The sequence below is a fragment of the Notolepis coatsorum genome (genome assembly GCF_963971535.1).
Source record: "Notolepis coatsorum genome assembly, chromosome: 10".
Taxonomy (NCBI): Eukaryota; Metazoa; Chordata; class Actinopteri; order Aulopiformes; family Paralepididae; genus Notolepis; species Notolepis coatsorum.
Window position 1 is genome coordinate 81,440,355 of NC_140174.1, and position 20,000 is coordinate 81,460,354.

Below are 20,000 nucleotides of genomic sequence, written 5' to 3' on the forward strand. Positions count from 1 at the left end.
CTCCAGGTAGAACCAGGACCCTATCAGGTGTCTCCAGGTAGAACCAGGACCCTATCAGGTGTCTCCAGGTAGAACCAGGACCCTATCAGGTGTCTCCAGGTAGAACCAGGACCCTATCAGGTGTCTGCAGGTAGAACCAGGACCCTATCAGGTGTCTCCAGGTAGAACCAGGACCCTATCAGGTGTCTCCAGGTAGAACCAGGACCCTATCAGGTGTCTCCAGGTAGAACCAGGACCCTATCAGGTGTCTCCAGGTAGAACCAGGACCCTATCAGGTGTCTCCAGGTAGAACCAGGACCCTATCAGGTGTCTCCAGGTAGATCAACCAGGACCCTATCAGGTGTCTCCAGGTAGAACCAGGACCCTATCAGGTGTCTCCAGGTAGAACCAGGACCCTATCAGGTGTCTCCAGGTAGAACCAGGACCCCAGGACCCTATCAGGTGTCTCCAGGTAGAACCAGGACCCTATCAGGTGTCTCCAGGTAGATCAACCAGGACCCTATCAGGTGTCTCCAGGTAGAACCAGGACCCTATCAGGTGTCTCCAGGTAGATCAACCAGGACCCTATCAGGTGTTTTTTTTGCATTCTTTTTTTGCGTTACTTTTTTTTTCGTTCTTTTTTTTGTTCGTTTTCGTTTTTTGCGTTAGTTTTTTTTGCGTTTTCGTTTTAGTTAGTTCATTTTTGGCATAATTTTTTTTCGTTCGTTTTTGTGTTCTTTTTTTTTCGTAATTTTTTTTTTTGTGTTTTAGTTAGTTCATTTTTTTGCGTTCGTTTTTTTGTGTTCTTTTTTTGCATTCTTTTTTTTGTGTTCTTTTTTTTGCATAATTTTTTTGTTCGTTTTCGTTTGAGTTTGTTCGTTTTTTTGCGTTAAAAAAATCGTTTTAGTTCGTACATTTTTTTGCGTTCGTTTTTTTTCGTTCGTTTTCTTTCCATTTTCGTTTTAGTTCGTTCTTTTTTGTGCGTTTTTTTGTGTGTTTTCGTTTTAGTTAGTTCATTTTTTTGCGTTATTATTTTTTTGTTCGTTTTTTTGTGTTCTTTTTTTGCATTCTTTTTTGTGTTCTTTTTTTTGCGTTCTTTTTTGTTCGTTTTCGTTTTAGTTCGTTCGTTTTTTTATTTTTATTTTTAAATTTTTGCGTTATTTTTTTTTAGAACCAGGACCCTATCAGGTGTCTCCAGGTAGAACCAGGACCCTATCAGGTGTCTCCAGGTAGAACCAGGACCCTATCAGGTGTCTCCAGGTAGAACCAGGACCCTATCAGGTGTCTCCAGGTAGAACCAGGACCCTATCAGGTGTCTCCAGGTAGAACCAGGACCCTATCAGGTGTCTCCAGGTAGCTCTGTTGTTATTCATTCACCTCCCGCCCAGATTTTTCCTGCCGGTCCGGGGGATCAAACCAACGACCTTCCGGGTCACAAACCCTGGGATGAACACGTTGGCTGTTGTGGGTATTGAACCTGTGACCTTCGGGTGCAGTCTCTCTCACCTCCTTTCCAACCTTTTGGTCCAATAATAATAATAATAATAATAATAATAGGTGTAACGGAACGTAGACCAAATGCGTCCACATTTTTATAGGATTCTAGCACATTTCCATAACAATAGCGAATATTACCGTTTTCATTGAGGTTTCTTACAAATTAACAATGCTTTATGTTGTCCTTTATATGCCGATTATCATTAAAATCTTAAATTGTACCATATGTCCCCCTTTAGACAACATATGTAACGCTACCAGCGCACTTTTGTTAAGATAATTAGTTTACCATTCGCGGTCGCTATACCGAGGTTGCAGTAATAGTTTACCGCTGTGACCAGTGACCTGTGACCTGTGCTAAGGATCTTGGGAAATGTATTCATGTAGTTTTCAACATTTTCACCTTTTAATTTTAAACCAATGCTGCCATCTACTGACAACAGAAAGTGTTGTCTATCGTCACTTCCGTATACAGCGTCGCCCGAAACCCATTCTAGAGATTCCCACTTTTTACTGGGAATGGGGCGTGGCCGTATTTGGTCCCAGACAATAAGAGTGGCTGCGATTGGTCACCGTGACGTTAATACTACTAATAATAATCTGTATAATAATAATGTGTAATTATTATAATAATAATAATAATAATAATAATAATAATAATAATAATAATAATAATAATAATAATAATAATAATAATAATAATAATAATAATAATAATAATAATAATCTGTATAATAATTATAATAGGTGTAATAATAATAATAGGTGTAATAATAATAATTATTATTATTATAATAGTGCTTTCTAGGTGCTCTGAAGAGTGTGCAGTTGTGTGTGTGTATTTTTAATCTGGTGTTGCAGCCTGGCCAGCTGTGTGAACCGATTGAACAGGACACAGTGATTATACCTAATAATCCTACTACTACTAATAATAATGATGATAATAATAATAATAATAATAATAATAATAATAATAATAATAATAATAATAATAATAATAATAATAATAATAATAATAATAATAATAATAATAATAATAATAATAATAATAATAATAATAATAATGATAGTGATGTGTTTCTCCTTCTAGGTGGCGCTGCGGCTGGGGAACTATGAACTAATCAGGCTGTTGTTGAGGCATGGGGCCAACGTGAACTACTTCTGCAGAGTGAACACCACACACTTCCCCTCCGCTCTGCAGTACGCTCTCAGAGACGAGGTACCTCTGCACCAAATAACACCTCATGTATAATATTATTATGATCATATATCTTTTATGATATTATTATGATAATATATATTTTATAATATTATTACGATACCTCATGTATAATATTATTATGATCATATATCTTTTATAATATTATTATGATAATATATCTTTTATAATATTATTATGATAATATATCTTTTATAATATTATTATGATAATATATCTTTTATAATATTATTATGATAATATATCTTTTATAATATTATTACGATACCTCGTGTATAATATTATTATGATCATATATCTTTTATAATATTATTATGATACCTCATGTATAATATTATTATGATAATATATCTTTTTTATAATATTATTATGATACCTCATGTATAATATTATTATGATACCTCATGTATAATATTATTATATTATTATGACACCTCATGTATAATATTATTATGATACCTCATGTATAATATTATTATGATACCTCATGTATAATATTATTATGATACCTCATGTATAATATTATTATGATACCTCATGCATAATATTATTATGATACCTCATGCATAATATTATTATGATACCTCATGTATAATATTATTATGATAATACCTCATACGGTGTGTGTGTGTATGCAATTCAGCTTTATTCTGTTTTATATGTGTTATTTTTGTTAAAATGTGTATATTGTGATGATGAATTGTATTTTATGTAGGCCTATTTGATGTATGTTATGTGTGATAATAACCTTTTTTATCACTTTAGGTTGATGCCCTTTTTAACATCTTGGCCAGGGACTCCAGATGAAATCTAGCCTTCTGGCTAATTATGGCGTATTTACATTTTTAATGTTGATTAATATGCACTGTCCCTTTTGCAAATAAACTTAAACTAAACTAAACTAAACTATAGTATTGTGATAATACCTCATGAATAATATTATTATGATCATATCTAATCTATAATATTATGATAATACCTCATGTATAATATTATGATAATACCTCATGTATAATATAATTATGTTAATATCTCATCTATAGTATTATGTTAATACCTCATGTATAATATTATGATAATACCTTGTGTATAATATTATTATGATCATATCTAATCTATAATATTATGATAATACCTCATGTATAATATTATGATAATACCATTACCTCATGTATAATATAATTATGTTAATATCTCATCTATAGTATTATGTTAATAACTCATGTATAGTATTATTATGATAATACCTAATTTATAATAGTATGTTAATACCTCATGTATAGTAGTATCATGATAATACCTCATTCATAAAATTGCTATTATAATACCTCAATACCTCATGTTAGTAGTAGTTAGTCTTAGTTAGTAGTTAGTCATAGGTAGTAATATTAGTAGTTAGTCTTAGTTAGTCATCTTAGTTAGTTACTTAGTAATCTTAGTTAGTAGTTAGTCATAGTTAGTCATCTTAGTTAGTAATTAGTCTTAGTTAGCAGTTAGTCTTAGTTAGTCATCTTAGTTAGTAATGTTAGTTAGTAATCTTAGTTAGTTACTTAGTAATCTTAGTTAGTTACTTAGTAATCTTAGTTAGTAATTAGTCTCAGTTAGTAGTTAGTCTTAGTTAGTCATCTTAGTTAGTTATCTTAGTTAGTCATCTTAGTTAGTCATCTTAGTTAGTCATCTTAGTTAGTTATCTTAGTTAGTCATCTTAGTTAGTCATCTTAGTTAGTCATCTTAGTTAGTTATCTTAGTTAGTCATCTTAGTTAGTTATCTTAGTTAGTTACCTTAGTTAGTTATCTTAGTTAGTCATCTTAGTTAGTTATCTTAGTTAGTCATCTTAGTTAGTTATCTTAGTTAGTCATCTTAGTTAGTCATCTTAGTTAGTTACCTTAGTTAGTCATCTTAGTTAGTCATCTTAGTTAGTTATCTTAGTTAGTCATCTTAGTTAGTAATCTTAGTTAGTTATCTTAGTTAGTCATCTTAGTTAGTCATCTTAGTTAATAATTAGTCTCAGTTAGTAATCTTAGTTAGTAATTAGTCTTAGTTAGTAATTTTAGTTAGTTACTTAGTAATCTTAGTTAGTAATTAGTCTTAGTAATCTTAGTTAGTTACTTAGTATTCTTAGTTAGTAGTTAGTCTGAGAACTGTTGATTGTTTATGATGAGTTGTATTACTTCCATGTACATACAAATAAAAATAAATAAATAAAGTAGTTAGTCTTCGTTAGTAATCATAGTTAGTAGTTTGTTTTAGTTAGTAGTTCGTCTTAGTTATTAATATTAGTTAGTTACTTAGTCATCTTAGTTAGTAGTTAGTCTCAGTTAGTAATCTTAGTTAGTAGTTATAGTCTTAGTTTGTAATTTTATTTAGTTACTTAGTAATATTAGTTAGTAGTTAGTCTCAGTTAGTAATCTTAGTAATTAGTAATATTAGTTAGTAGTTAGTCTCAGTTAGTAATCTTAGTTACATCTTTATGTGTTGTGACCTTTAGGTGATGCTGCGGATGCTGTGTAACTATGGTTACGATGTAAAGCGATGCTTTGACTGTAACTATGGCGATGGGTCCCACGTACCGGATGACTACGATGGATGGACCGACGCGGTCATTAAAGACACCATGGTGATGGACTTAAGTTATTATAACGTTGATTTTGATAATGCAGCCACAAAATCTGTGGCAGCCATTTAACTCAATCAGTGCCAGACCATGTAATATTACGTGTTTGGTATTTTTTTTTTTATTTTTTTTTTTAATATCCTATTTAATGCCAGGGACCCGTATGTTGCCGTTACAAGCCCTACTGCGACGCCGAGGGTGCAGTACCGGCCAGATTCTCCCAGGTGGCAGTATCAAGCTGCAGTAAACAGTGTTCCAGACCCTTGCGTTACACTGTAAGGTCTCCGGGCGCAGATTTTTACCACATGGCAAGGCCATAGGTTCAATCGGTCGCATCCAAACGTCTACGGGACATCCGATGCATATGCTGTGATTGATTATGCCGTGGCCCTAATCAACATTGGATGTACCAGATGGTGATCAAACAATTGGAATATTATTTTTGGAATACTCCCGGCCACAGGTAAGGACTATCTGACGTAAATTCTGGCTTGATTGTGCAATGTTTTCATACCGATCCAGCTGATTAGCGTTTTTAGCATTCAATACTAATACCGTTACTGATAATCAATAATCAGAAACGACTTCCCCCGCCCCCCCCCCCCCTTTCATGCATTCATGGTGAAATATAATACAGATCAAATGCATTTGGATTTTTAACTCTAGCTTGTGTAGGGCCGAAACGCCAATCGATTTAACGTTATTAGCTTAGCGCCTTATAACTAGCCTTGCAGGAATTATCCCAGACCATTCCCATATAACGCTCACATTCATCACGGTATAAAACGGGAATGTATTGATGAAAATAATATTTCCTTATGGCATATTGAAGGGAAGGTTCATACTGTCAATTTACAATGGCATTGGATACATAGCTATAATATAGAATATAGTTATAGCTCTACAAACAAGGTGACACACTCCTATCTTTTAAAGCGTGGCATTGCTACGACGGGCCCCGTCTAATAGCTGGCACTGATTGAGTTAAAGGCCCAATCGGGGAGCCAAATGTAAACAAACAGGGAGCCTCAACACCAGAAATGAAAAAATGGTTATGGAGAAATGTGAAAGGAATAACACTAGACAACAGGTACATTTCAGTTATTTGTTAATTTTGCTGAGTTTTGTGGCCATGGGGTGGACTGTTACTTTCATTCAATATATTTTCTCTCTCTCTCTCTCTCTCTCTCTCTCTCTCTCTCTCTCTCTCTCTCTCTCTCTCTCTCTCTCTCTCTCTCTCTCTCTCTCTCTCTCTCTCTCTCTCTCTCTCTCTCTCTCTCTCTGTCTCTCTCTCTCTGTCTCTCTCTCTCTCTCTCTCTCTCTATGTGTTTAGTTATGTGAGGTGATAGGTGTAATGTTGATAATGATCTCTCTCTCTCTCTCTCTCTCTCTCTCTCTCTCTCTCTCTCTCTGTGTGTGTTTAGTTCTGTGAGGTGATAACAGTCTACTTCCTGGCGGACATAGCGGGGTGTGTGGTGCGTGTGATGTTGGACTATGTGGATCATGTGACCATCTGTTCCAAGCTGAAGAAGACCTTGATGGAGAGGAAGCAGTGGCCTGACATCTGTAGACTCCAAGGTGAGGGGAGATAACTGCTTGTTAGTCACGCGTGTGCTTCATACAGTAAAAAAAAGAAGTAGGTAAAAGAGGAATAAGTCCCAACACTATACAAATATACAATATACAATATACAAACTAAAGTACAATGAAGTAAAAATGCAGACAACCAGGTACAAAAATGCAAACTTAAAAAAGAATGCTAAAATGAGGTATGGATGTAGTGCAAATGTCTTTAATAAATAGATAAAATATGGTGTAGTGTTAACGTGTTTAAAGTATGGATGTTCGGCGGCTGAGTGGCGCAGTGGGCAAGGTGCTCGCCACTAACGCAGGATATGCTGGTATCGAGCCCAGCTCTCGGCGTTGCTACCGGCTTGGCCGGCCGTCATACTAACACAATTGGCAGTGTTAGAGGGTGGGAAAGCCGGTGGGTGGGGATTGGACGTTGTGGACAGCGACTCCTACAGGTCGGTTGGGTGACGCCGGTGCGGCGGAAACAGGAAGTATCGGGGGCAGCGTGAGCCTCCCACGCGTTACTCCTCGCCACTGAGAGCTGTTGCGGTGAAAAGATGCGACAGGCTGCCTCCTCGTGTACCGGAGGGGACACGTAATGCAAGGCTTCTATCCTCACTACAGCCGACCAGTGGGAGGCATAGTCTAGCAACGTTCAAGACAGGGGAGGGAAGAATTGGAAATACGAAATTGGGATGGGAGAAAAAGTGGATAAAAAAAAAAGTATGGATGTTCGATATTGACCTTTTTACCAATATCCGATATACCGATATTGTCCAACTCTTAATTTCCGATACCGATATCAACCGATACCGATATATGCAGGGTTTCCACCCCAAAAAACGGAATAATTTCAGGTAATTAACATTACATATCTCTTGTCGTGGAATTAACACAACATTATTTATACTTTTGACAATAAATAAAATAAGAATTTGTTCTTACTTGCTTGCCTGGGTAAATAAAGGTTAAATAAATGTAAATTTTCTTTTTATAAAAAATGTATAAAAATTATTTTAAAACCGATACCGATCATTTTCGATATTACATTTTAATGCCAATATCGGCCGATAATATCGGTAGGGCGATAATATCGGACATCCCTACTTTGTATACCTGGTTAGACTGTTATAGCACTCCGCTGTGTTTCAGTGAGACTCCAGGGATATTCCTGGTGAAAGTACTATAGGTGAAGGTAGCTGAACGCACAGACCCATGGTTTCACCCAGACCCTGGAGACGACATCTGTGTTTATAAACAGAAACAAGGGTGTATTGAACTCTAATCAGGACTGGGTTGCACCAGTTTAGCCTAAATCATTACTAAATTTAAGCATTTAGTCTTTACTAAACACTTAGTTGTTACTAGTTAGTTTCAAACTAGTTGTTTACAAATGTTGGTTGCACCACGCCAACTTACGCAATATCTTAGCTAGTCAATTATTTAGTAATGTGCAAGTTGTTACTAGAAAGAGATGGTCGCATAATGTGACATTAATTACTGTATAGCCAATCAGCAAGCAAAGCAAAATGTAAACAAGGAAGTTAATTGCTAATGAGTTGCTCCATGAAATAGATAATAACCATATTGTGAAGGAGACGTTTAGAAGCCTAGAGGCTTATCGAGAACTTCCCCTGTTTTGTAAAATCAAACATACAAAAATATACATATTATTTAAAAAAATACCAGTAATACATTCAAAAGATATGTGTTAACACAAACATACATACACACACAGTACATACATGCATATACTGTATACTACTGCGTACATAATAACACATAACGTTAGGTTATGGCTATAACCAAGTTCTGTTAGTTAGGGGTGACGCTTGGCATCACTACTGCACTCCCTCGCGTACGTGCACGCGTACTGAATAAAATTCCACAAGATATACCTTTAATACCAGTATTAGTCTGACCACACCCCTCATCAGCTTACCTTCATAAGCAGGTGTGTGGTCACCTGCTCTCCTCCTACCCAAGCTTTCACCACAAGGTGAGGTCAAAGGCTGCAGCGGCCGTCTGATGCCAAGCGTCACCCCTAACTAACAGAACTTGGTTATAGCCATAACCTAACGTTCTGTTCCGTTAGGGGCTCTGCTTGGCATCACTACTGCACAAAGGGAGGCCAAGCGGAGCCGCTGGCTGACAAATACACCCCGCTGACAGCCCCCCACAACCATCAGAACAGGGAGGGCCGAGCCCCCCCGACCCCCCCTAATGGAGGGCATCCCCCCTATTAGGGGCTTCACGGGAGGGCGAACGGACCCGACCGTGCGAAGAGGCACTCAAGCAACCCAACGCACAGGGTGAGCAGACCGTGGCTTGACCCCATGACTACACCCACGCACAACCCGCATGCCACCCGGGAACGAACGTAGGAAACAACCTCGTCACTGCCCCCAGAATCACGGGATCAAGGGCAAACCCAACCCCGTGGCAAGGCCGTAGCAGCGGAGCGCGAAGGAAGACCCAGACCCACCAAAAGGACTGGACTCCCTGGAACGGGGGCCCGGAGAAGTCCATGATGCCAGCATCAAGACCCCACCAGGTGGGCACCTAGTGACCCCGCCCCCCACATCGCCAGCGTATTCGGACAAAAGCCCCTCAGCCGAGCGGGCCCTGTCCTCCCCAACAGCACACCGCCTGGAACACAGGCCCTGCAACAGGCAGACAGCATGGTCATAACACACAAGAGTTAACCAACGGAAGCAGGCAGTGCACCGGGGAAAAAGACCAGGCAACAGGCTGACAACCCAAGCCTGGAAACTGCGGACGAGGCAGGCGCCAGAAAGGACAGCTGAAAACAGCCGCCCCGGCGGAAGGGGCGTAAGCTGGCGTTGTCGCATAACCAAGCCTTTAAACAGCATGTCAGAAGTGGGACCCTTAGACCACTCTGCCCCTGACAGCTGCCCACAGAAAAAAGCCCATACGATCGGCAGACGTCATGAACGTGCAGGGGCACCCTCAACCGGAGAAACCGGGAGTTGACACTGCAGCAACACACCAGAGAACCAACCACCCAGGCATTACCCCATGCAATGGTTGGTCCCATAACCCCTCAGGAAAGAAACCCCAAAACACATCTGCGGCACCGCCGCAGCCCGCGTTCCGGTTTCCAACAGGGCTATCCCGGGCCTACGGGTCAACGAGCATCACCCCGGACCGGGCCCGGTGATACGGGGGGCACAGGGTCCCCCGAGGAGGTTAAAACCACCCCAACAGGCCCCTCAGCGCCAAGCGCAAGAGAAGAGCGTAAAAATGGAAGACCAGCCCCAGCACCCCGCACTCGGTATTCCCAGGAGGTCACCCAACCAAGTACCAACCAAGACCAACCCGCACAGCGGTCGAGATCCGACGAGATCGGACGCGTACAGGTCGGCACGGCCGTAAGCCATTACGACAGTGCAGAATACAACGCACCTAACAAGGGTCCCATAACGCTCAACCCTGTGACACCCGGACCGACCTAGCATTTTTCCCCCTGAAAAAATCCCAAGTCCCTCAGGGTACCAGAACAGCAGATCTGCATCCCCAGCGGACAACGGGTGCAACTGATCTGGACCAGCGCGACCAGAACCAGTCCCGTGCCCTAATCACGCCGACCTGCCAACCCCAGGAGAAGGGGCAGATATGCGTGTTGATCCCAACATAAAAAAGAAGGCGCCACCCAGACGTGTCGGTATGAACCGCGCCCGGTGGTGGCCCACCCCTAGGGCGTGAGACCCTTCCCCATATGTCCAGACCCATTCCGTCACCATCCCCTGACATGAACGGGAACCCATCGACAACCACACAGGGTGTCGGAAGAGGAAAAAACCCCCATCCCAATTGCTCCATAAAAACGCTGTTTCACCCAAGCAATCAAGGCGCGCTAGTCAGCCAATGGCCCAAAAAGCACATCCTGAGCTAGCACTATGTGTGCGTTTGGACATACCCACATCAACAATAGGCCGTTTAGACCACCATATTGAATCCCCAAGACGCCGAGGGAAACGACAAGAGGGGCGAGATGCAATCAACTCCATGAATGAATGAATGAAAAAATTTACCCAACAGACTGCAGAAAAGGGTACAACCCAGTACGGCAATACACACAATAGGTTAAGGGGAGGCAGACATGAGAAAGACGTTAGTCTTGTTTCCATCAGGGACCCTCATTTCCAATCCATCAAGACACATTCAACTCTTTATAAAAATAAAGAAAAGGCATCACCCGTATGACCCAACTGCACAGCTGGGAGTAAAAACCCTGTTTTTCACATGATTTCAATCCAGTCACTCCTTTTAATCAGAGTGTAAGACCAGACCCTCCCAGAAACACCTTCCCACATGAGACTATGGTCAAGAAAAAAGATATGTAAACTGTGAGACACGTGACCAATAGACTCAAGTTTGACACATAAACCGGGCGCAGCAGGCCTGTGAGCCCTGCGCCCAACCTCGACATCTTTAAGACACCAGCTCATGGAAGGCGTCGCCATAGCAACAACGCTACAACGGGCGGGGAAAACCTACCGGATCCTGTCATGTAACAGGAGTCGGTAGAATACCCCTTCCCCCCCCCCTGTCAAGCACTGGCTTGGCCCTGACTGGCTCAGCAGAAAAGATCAAAAATCCCCTAAACCAATCAAGTGGGAAAGGAGGGGTTTATTCGACACCCCCTCCCGAAAACCGAAAACACACCCTTTATCCCTACACACAGAAAAACAACCGTAGCCATCTTGAAAAACCTCCGGTAGAAAGCAAAGCATAGCGAAGCTAATACAATGCCCGCTACCCACAAAAAGTGTAAAAGGTTTTACAACAAAACACAAGTCGCCTGTGCGTGAATCCCATACCCGTTGCCTATGTCATACATAGGAAAAAACGCTGAACGAGAGTAAACGGCTAGGCCGCGAAATGTGTGCGTACGAGTATTACTGCAACTAAACAACACAGCATTGTGAAAACACATATACTTAGTTAAGCAATGGAATAACACCAGTTCTAACTGCATGTGGAGCATCAAGCTAAATAGAACCTATTACCGAGTGTACGTTGCAGACCTTGCTTAACCTCGTAACACAACACAACTCACCCCACAACGTAAAAAAGGGCAGATTCATATATACACAACCCCACCATATGATTTGTTTGAAGAAACACACAGTTTGTTCGGCCAAAACACAGTCCCCCTCCATCGGCGAACTTTTTTTATTAAATAACTAAATAGAGTCAAGGCACAAAATCATAGAGGGGCCGGGGAGGGTGTAGGAGAGGGGACACAGAGGGGAAAAAGTCACTCCTAACGGCGTCTGCCACCTCGCGCCGCTCGAGTCTTGCCACCCCGGGGAGCCCCGGAGGGACGGTAGGTTACAGTCTGCTGGACACGACGTTCCCTACCGTCTCCTCCGGTCTGGGATGGGCCGGCGGTGGCAGAAGCGCCGTTTCGTCCCCTGGCCCTCTTGGCAGGGCCAGCAGCGGCGGCGGAGGCAGTGGTAGCGGCGACGGAGACAGCTCGACGTCGCGGAAGCCTTCTGCCTCCACCGGCAAGGACGGGAGGCGGAAAATGGGGTTGGAGGATGGATCTCTCCTCTGCCATCTCTCTGCATGTTGAGGACATCAACCGCAGGGCCTTCCCGAACAGGCCAGCGTCGGAGAGGGCGGCCGTCAGAAGAGGAGCTCTCTTCTTCTCTGGCACACGGGCCTGCTCCAGCCAAAGGTGACGCTGGCCCAGGGTGGCCAGGGCGCGCACTTTCCCCATGGCTATGGCCAGCACCTGGGAAAGGTGCAGGACAGCTCCCGCAGCCTGGGTGATCTGATCGCATTTCACCTCGGTCAGATCCGTGCCGCCCGTCATTATCCCCGATACAAATCTAGCCAGGTGGGCGATGTTAGACGCCGCAGCCAGCGATTGTGTACCAGCGATAAATGACTGGTCACCCCAATAAGCCAATCGCCTAGCCGACTTCCCCTGGAGGACCGGCTTGCATAGTGGTTCCCACACCATATCCGGACAGAGGAGCGCGGCCATCGGACTGTCAAGCCGAGGCACGCCCTCCCCCATACCTTTGACCAACCCCGCTACCCGCGTAACTGGTACGTAGGTAGGAGTTAGTCCCATGATGTTGGTCACCGCCTGACCCCGACGAACATAGGCCCCCATCGATGGGAAAAATGGGTAGACAACGTCCACCCCTCTCACTGGGGGACGCTGCCAGGGATGGCCTATGAGGTCATCAGGGACAGGTGCAGGCAATGGCAGCGGCAGCGGCACACCGTTTGCGGTGGCGGCTACCGTCATGAGCTCGGGAAACAAGGCCCGCAGTTCCCCCTGCGAACCTTCCTCCACCGACCCTGCATCCCTCACATACAGCAGGCTGCGACTGGTCAAGGAGCCACAATCCGATGTGGCCGACAGTAGGGCATCCTGCCGATGAGGCCAAGGTGGTTCCTCGACATCCTCGAACAGGGCGCCCCATGGAGCCATTTCCCCCCCTCCGGGGTCTCCTGAGGAGGGATACTCTCCTCCACGGGGCCCTCATACAAAAATCCGTCCGCCTCGTCCATGAAGTCCTCAGTCTCCATCGGAAATCCCGAGCCGGACGCATCTTCGCTGGTCCCCAAACCCAGCAGCTCCCCAAACCCAGGCCGTTCGCGTCTGCACGCCACCATCTTGCGACGCGAGCGAGCAGACGCGAAAAGTTTGCGTCGCAAATCCTCCGGCTCCAAAACAACCCCCCGTTCATCAACGGGCGATTCCCCAGAACCAGAGGAACCAGAGTCGAGATCAGGCCATCGCCGGAGCGACGGCACCGAACCCTCGGCTCTTCGGTGAGGAAAACTATCCACCGGCAGTCTCCCGGGCTGGGTCGGCAACCACGAGAGTGGCAACAGCCCAGCACCGAGGCGCACGACGGAGGCGGGAATGGAGAACCGGTGGTGAAGAGTAGGTCTAGCGGGTCTACTCTCCGCGGAATACATTATGACCCAACCTTTTCTTGTACAACAGATGTGAGAGAAGAAAAGATTAAGCACAATGTAAACCAGTCACAACTCTTTTCAACTAACAACACGTCAAGTGGGGTACTACCGAGGCACTTCCTTGTGGTGAAAGCGAGAAGGAGAGCAGGTGACCACACACCTGCTTATGAAGGTAAGCTGATGAGGGGTGTGGTCAGACTAATACTGGTATTAAAGGTATATCTTGTGGAATTTTATTCAGTACGCGTGCACGTACGCGAGGGAGTGCAGTAGTGATGCCAAGCAGAGCCCCTAACGGAACAGAACTACCCGCCCACCTGCCTACAAACCTACCCACCCACATAACAAAATGCAGACCTACATCATGTATGACCTATTTATCTATCTACTACTTTTGGATATGAGAATTTTTTTTGTAGTTTGCTTTAAAAATAGTGTCCATCTCTACGCTCCCCACAGAGAACCCCCGCCGTCTGCAGCACCTCTGTCGTCTGAAGATCCGCAGTTGTCTGGGCAGGCTCCGCCTCCGAGCGCCGGTCTTCATGAGCTTCCTGCCGTTGCCACGGCGACTGAAGGACTACATCCTGTACAGAGAGTACGACCTCCACGGCCAACAACAGGAGACGGCCCCGCCACGGGTCGACCGGAAATGACACCGCTTTGAGACTTTTGTTTTTTTTATCTCGTTTTTATTAACGCGAAGATGCATGACCGTGAAGATGAAGATGAAGATGAAGATAAAGATGTCCTGGTGACTCAGCAGGCTCTGGGGGTGCGTTTGATTTGCGTCATGTCCGACTCACGGCTCTTCGTTTCCCGTCACCGTGCCTTGTGTTTCCTGTCACTCTTTCTACAGTCAGTGCTACATGTTGTCCTATAGACCTGTTCTCTACGTCAGACTCAGTGTATAGACCTGTTCTCTACGTTAGACTCAGTCTATAGACCTGTTCTCTACATCAGACTCGGTCTATAGACCTGTTCTCTACACCAGACTCAGTCTATAGACCGGTTCTCTACGTCAGACTCAGTCTATAGACCTGTTGTCTACGTCAGACTCAGTCTATAGACCTGTTCTCTACGTCAGACTCAGTCTATAGACCTGTTCTCTACGTCAGACTCAGTCTATAGACCTGTTCTCTACACCAGACTCAGTCTATAGACCTGTTCTCTACGTCAGACTCAGTGTATAGACCTGTTCTCTACGTCAGACTCAGTCTATAGACCTGTTCTCTACGTCAGACCTGTTCTCTACGTCAGACTCAGTCTATAGACCTGTTGTCTACGTCAGACTCAGTCTATAGACCTGTTCTCTACGTCAGACTCAGTCTATAGACCTGTTCTCTACACCAGACTCAGTGTATAGACCTGTTCTCTACGTCAGACTCAGTGTATAGACCTGTTCTCCACGTCAGACTCAGTCTATAGACCTGTTCTCTACGTCAGACTCAGTCTATAGACCTGTTCTCTACGTCAGACTCAGTGTATAGACCTGTTCTCTACGTCAGACTCAGTCTATAGACCTTTTCTCTACGTCAGACTCAGTCTATAGACCTGTTCTCTACATCAGACTCAGTCTATAGACCTGTTCTCCACGTCAGACTCAGTCTATAGACCTGTTCTCTACGTCAGACTCAGTCTATAGACCTGTTCTCTACGTCAGACTCAGTGTATAGACCTGTTCTCTACGTCAGACTCAGTCTATAGACCTGTTCTCTACGTCAGACTCAGTGTATAGACCTGTTCTCTACACCAGACTCATCAAGGGGGCAAAAGGAATGTAATCCTGTTCAGAACAGCGGGGCAGACTACAATATATTTGCATTTGTTAGCCAAGCTAGCGATCTAAACAATCAATCCGTGCCAAAGGGAGATGTGTAAAAGGTGAAAGACTCACACTCACAGCCATACTGATTTGGCAAAATGACATCCAGCCGTTTTCGTTTGAAACAACCGTTTGGTTAACCGTCTGTAGTGTGATAGTAAAGGGTTAACCTTCCGTAGTGTGGTAGTGAAAGGGTTAAGCATTTGTCGTGTGGCAGTGAAAGGGTTAACCTTCTGTATTGTTGCAGTGAAAGGGTTAACCTTCTGTATTGTCGCAGTGAAAGGGTTAACCATTTGGCAGTGTGGCAGTGAAAGGGTTAAAAATAGGCTGGTCAGCAAAACATATAATCCTCCATCACTTTACCTCTCACCCAAAATGCAGCATAAGAGACTAAATGACTGGTTAACCAGACAGCTATAGACGGGTTTCTTGTTTACAAACATACCGTGTTCCAGCCAATCAGCAACACCAACAGGGTCACGTGACTGAGTTGCCCCCTACCTGCGCAAGCTGCTGCGCTAAAAAGGTACGACGGGGCTCTATGGAGAAACCATGACACTCCCCTGACTAACAGTATAATGGAGCTCTATGGAGAAACCATGACACTCCCCTGACTAACAGTATAATGGAGCTCTATGGAGAAACCATGACACTCCCCTGACTAACAGTATAATGGAGCTCTATGGAGAAACCATGACACTCCCCTGACTAACAGTATAATGGAGCTCTATGGAGAAACCATGACACTCCCCTGACTAACAGTATAATGGAGCTCTATGGAGAAACCATGACACTCCCCTGACTAACAGTATAATGGAGCTCTATGGAGAAACCATAACACTCCCCTGACTAACAGTATAATGGAGCTCTATGGAGAAACCATAACACTCCCCTGACTAACAGTATAATGGAGCTCTATGGAGAAACCATGACACTCCCCTGACTAACAGTATAATGGAGCTCTATGGAGAAACCATAACACTCCCCTGACTAACAGTATAATGGAGCTCTATGGAGAAACCATAACACTCCCCTGACTAACAGTATAATGGAGCTCTATGGAGAAACCATAACACTCCCCTGACTAAAAGTATAATGGAGCTCTATGGAGAAACCATAACACCCCCCTGACTAAAGGTATAATGGAGCTCTATCGAGAAACCATAACACTCCCCTGACTAAAGGTATAATGGAGCTCTATGGAGAAACCATAACACTCCCCTGACTAAAAGTATAATGGAGCTCTATGGAGAAACCATAACACTCCCCTGACTAAAGGTATAATGGAGCTCTATGGAGAAACCATGACACTCCCCTGACTAAAAGTATAATGGAGCTCTATGGAGAAACCATGATACTCCCCTGACTAACAGTATAATGGAGCTCTATGGAGAAACCATGACACTCCCCTGACTAAAAGTATAATGGAGCTCTATGGAGAAACCATGACACTCCCCTGACTAAAAGTATAATAGAGCTCTATGGAGAAACCATGACACTCCCCTGACTAAGAGTATAATGGAGCTCTATGGAGAAACCATGACACTCCCCTGACTAACAGTATAATGGAGCTCTATGGAGAAACCATAACACTCCCCTGACTAACAGTATAATGGAGCTCTATGGAGAAACCATAACACTCCCCTGACTAACAGTATAATGGAGCTCTATGGAGAAACCATAACACTCCCCTGACTAAAAGTATAATGGAGCTCTATGGAGAAACCATAACACCCCCCTGACTAAAGGTATAATGGAGCTCTATGGAGAAACCATAACACTCCCCTGACTAAAGGTATAATGGAGCTCTATGGAGAAACCATAACACTCCCCTGACTAAAACTATAATGGAGCTCTATGGAGAAACCATAACACTCCCCTGACTAAAGGTATAATGGAGCTCTATGGAGAAACCATGACACTCCCCTGACTAAAAGTATAATGGAGCTCTATGGAGAAACCATGATACTCCCCTGACTAACAGTATAATGGAGCTCTATGGAGAAACCATGACACTCCCCTGACTAAAAGTATAATGGAGCTCTATGGAGAAACCATGACACTCCCCTGACTAAAAGTATAATAGAGCTCTATGGAGAAACCATGACACTCCCCTGACTAAGAGTATAATGGAGCTCTATGGAGAAACCATGACACTCCCCTGACTAAAAGTATAATGGAGCTCTATGGAGAAACCATGACACTCCCCTGACTAAAAGTATAATGGAGCTCTATGGAGAAACCACTCCCCTGACTAAAAGTATAATGGAGCTCTATGGAGAAACCATGACACCCCCCTGACTAAAAGTATAATGGAGCTCTATGGAGAAACCATGACACTCCCCTGACTAAAGGTATAATGGAGCTCTATGGAGAAACCATAACACTCCCCTGACTAAAGGTATAATGGAGCTCTATGGAGAAACCATGACACTCCCCTGACTAAAAGTATAATGGAGCTCTATGGAGAAACCATGACACTCCCCTGACTAAAAGTATAATGGAGCTCTATGGAGAAACCATGACACTCCCCTGACTAACAGTATAATGGAGCTCTATGGAGAAACCATGACACTCCCCTGACTAAAAGTATAATGGAGCTCTATGGAGAAACCACTCCCCTGACTAAAAGTATAATGGAGCTCTATGGAGAAACCATGACACTCCCCTGACTAAGAGTATAATGGAGCTCTATGGAGAAACCATGACACTCCCCTGACTAAAAGTATAATGGAGCTCTATGGAGAAACCATGACACTCCCCTGACTAAGAGTATAATGGAGAAACCATGACACTCCCCTGACTAAAAGTATAATGGAGCTCTATGGAGAAACCATGACACTCCCCTGACTAAAAGTATAATGAAGCTCTATGGAGAAACCACTCCCCTGACTAAAAGTATAATGGAGCTCTATGGAGAAACCATGACACCCCCCTGACTAAAAGTATAATGGAGCTCTATGGAGAAACCATGACACTCCCCTGACTAAAAGTATAATGGAGCTCTATGGAGAAACCATGACACTCCCCTGACTAAAAGTATAATGGAGCTCTATGGAGAAACCATGACACTCCCCTGACTAAAAGTATAATGGAGCTCTATGGAGAAACCATGACACTCCCCTGACTAACAGTATAATGGAGCTCTATGGAGAAACCATGACACTCCCCTGACTAAAAGTATAATGGAGCTCTATGGAGAAACCATGACACTCCCCTGACTAAAAGTATAATGGAGCTCTATGGAGAAACCATGACACTCCCCTGACTAACAGTATAATGGAGCTCTATGGAGAAACCATGACACCCCCCTGACTAACAGTATAATGGAGCTCTATGGAGAAACCATGACACTCCCCTGACTAACAGTATAATGGAGCTCTATGGAGAAACCATGACACTCCCCTGACTAAAATTTGGTTCAAACGAAAACGGCTGGATGTCATTTTGTTGCGGAGGCCACGTCTTTATTTATAATTGTATTGCCGTTTTCATTTGCATATTGACCAAAGATGATCTGAGATGGGAAGCGTGAGTTATTGTAAAATTGACCGTCATATTTGATTGGATGGAGATTTTGTTTACAGTCGCTGTCCCTTTCCAGGAGTAGAGAAGAATTGAATTTGGAAATAAAAATACAAGGAAATGTATGTTTTGTAATTTATTTTTATATTAGTACATAGCTACACAGACTATCCAGGTACACTAGCTAAAAAGACGACAAGCTGTTTTGCACTTCATAGTGACCTTAAAACCACTGGTTCACCATATCAGCTTATAGATAGGTTGTCAGGTTTTGATATGAAATTACTTATTTTTTTGTAAGTTTTGATGGACTTTACTTAAAATTATTTGATACAATGCTTTTTTTTTTTATCTGTCAAGTGATATTTTGTGTAGGCTGCTGTATTAAACAATTTATATAAACTGAAGCTAAGCTGGTTTGCAAAATGCAATAAATCTGATAAAAGCATGGATCAAATAATAAGTATTTAGTCTAAGTTGAAAACAGGAAGGTGGTTGATATTTATTTCTAGTTACGTTTTGATGAGTGTACTGTCTACTTTGTCCATTTTTTTTGACATTTCATCCTGTCAAGTTCTATTCAGTAACTGCAAATCGTCACACTACCATGTTGGCTCCAGGTTCTATCTGGTCTCAGAGGAAGGGCGACCCCTACTAGAGCCAAGATGGCTTCCATTGCTTTTAATCTAGGAGCCAATCCAATTGACCTGCAGTTACCCGACGGGTTTCCTCCCCCCCAATCAGAGTGTTGTTTTGGGCGGGCTCAGTGGGAGGAGCCAATCAGAGTGTTGTTGTGGGCGGG

General features: G+C 43.2%; 1 protein-coding gene across 1 annotated transcript in view; it reads left to right on the plus strand.

The window, feature by feature from the left end:
* LOC311235609 (ankyrin repeat and SOCS box protein 14-like) overlaps positions 1-14,504 on the plus strand; it is a gene marked incomplete at both ends in the record, with an annotated part of 49,757 nt that extends 35,253 nt beyond the window's left edge. The window contains 5 exons of the mRNA XM_084323073.1: positions 1,306-1,332; positions 2,567-2,695; positions 5,185-5,313; positions 6,735-6,888; positions 14,311-14,504. Of these exons, the coding sequence (XP_084179199.1) occupies positions 1,306-1,332; positions 2,567-2,695; positions 5,185-5,313; positions 6,735-6,888; positions 14,311-14,504 (633 nt within the window). The remainder of the gene's footprint in view (positions 1-1,305; positions 1,333-2,566; positions 2,696-5,184; positions 5,314-6,734; positions 6,889-14,310) is intronic.
* Positions 14,505-20,000: the final 5,496 nt, after the last annotated feature.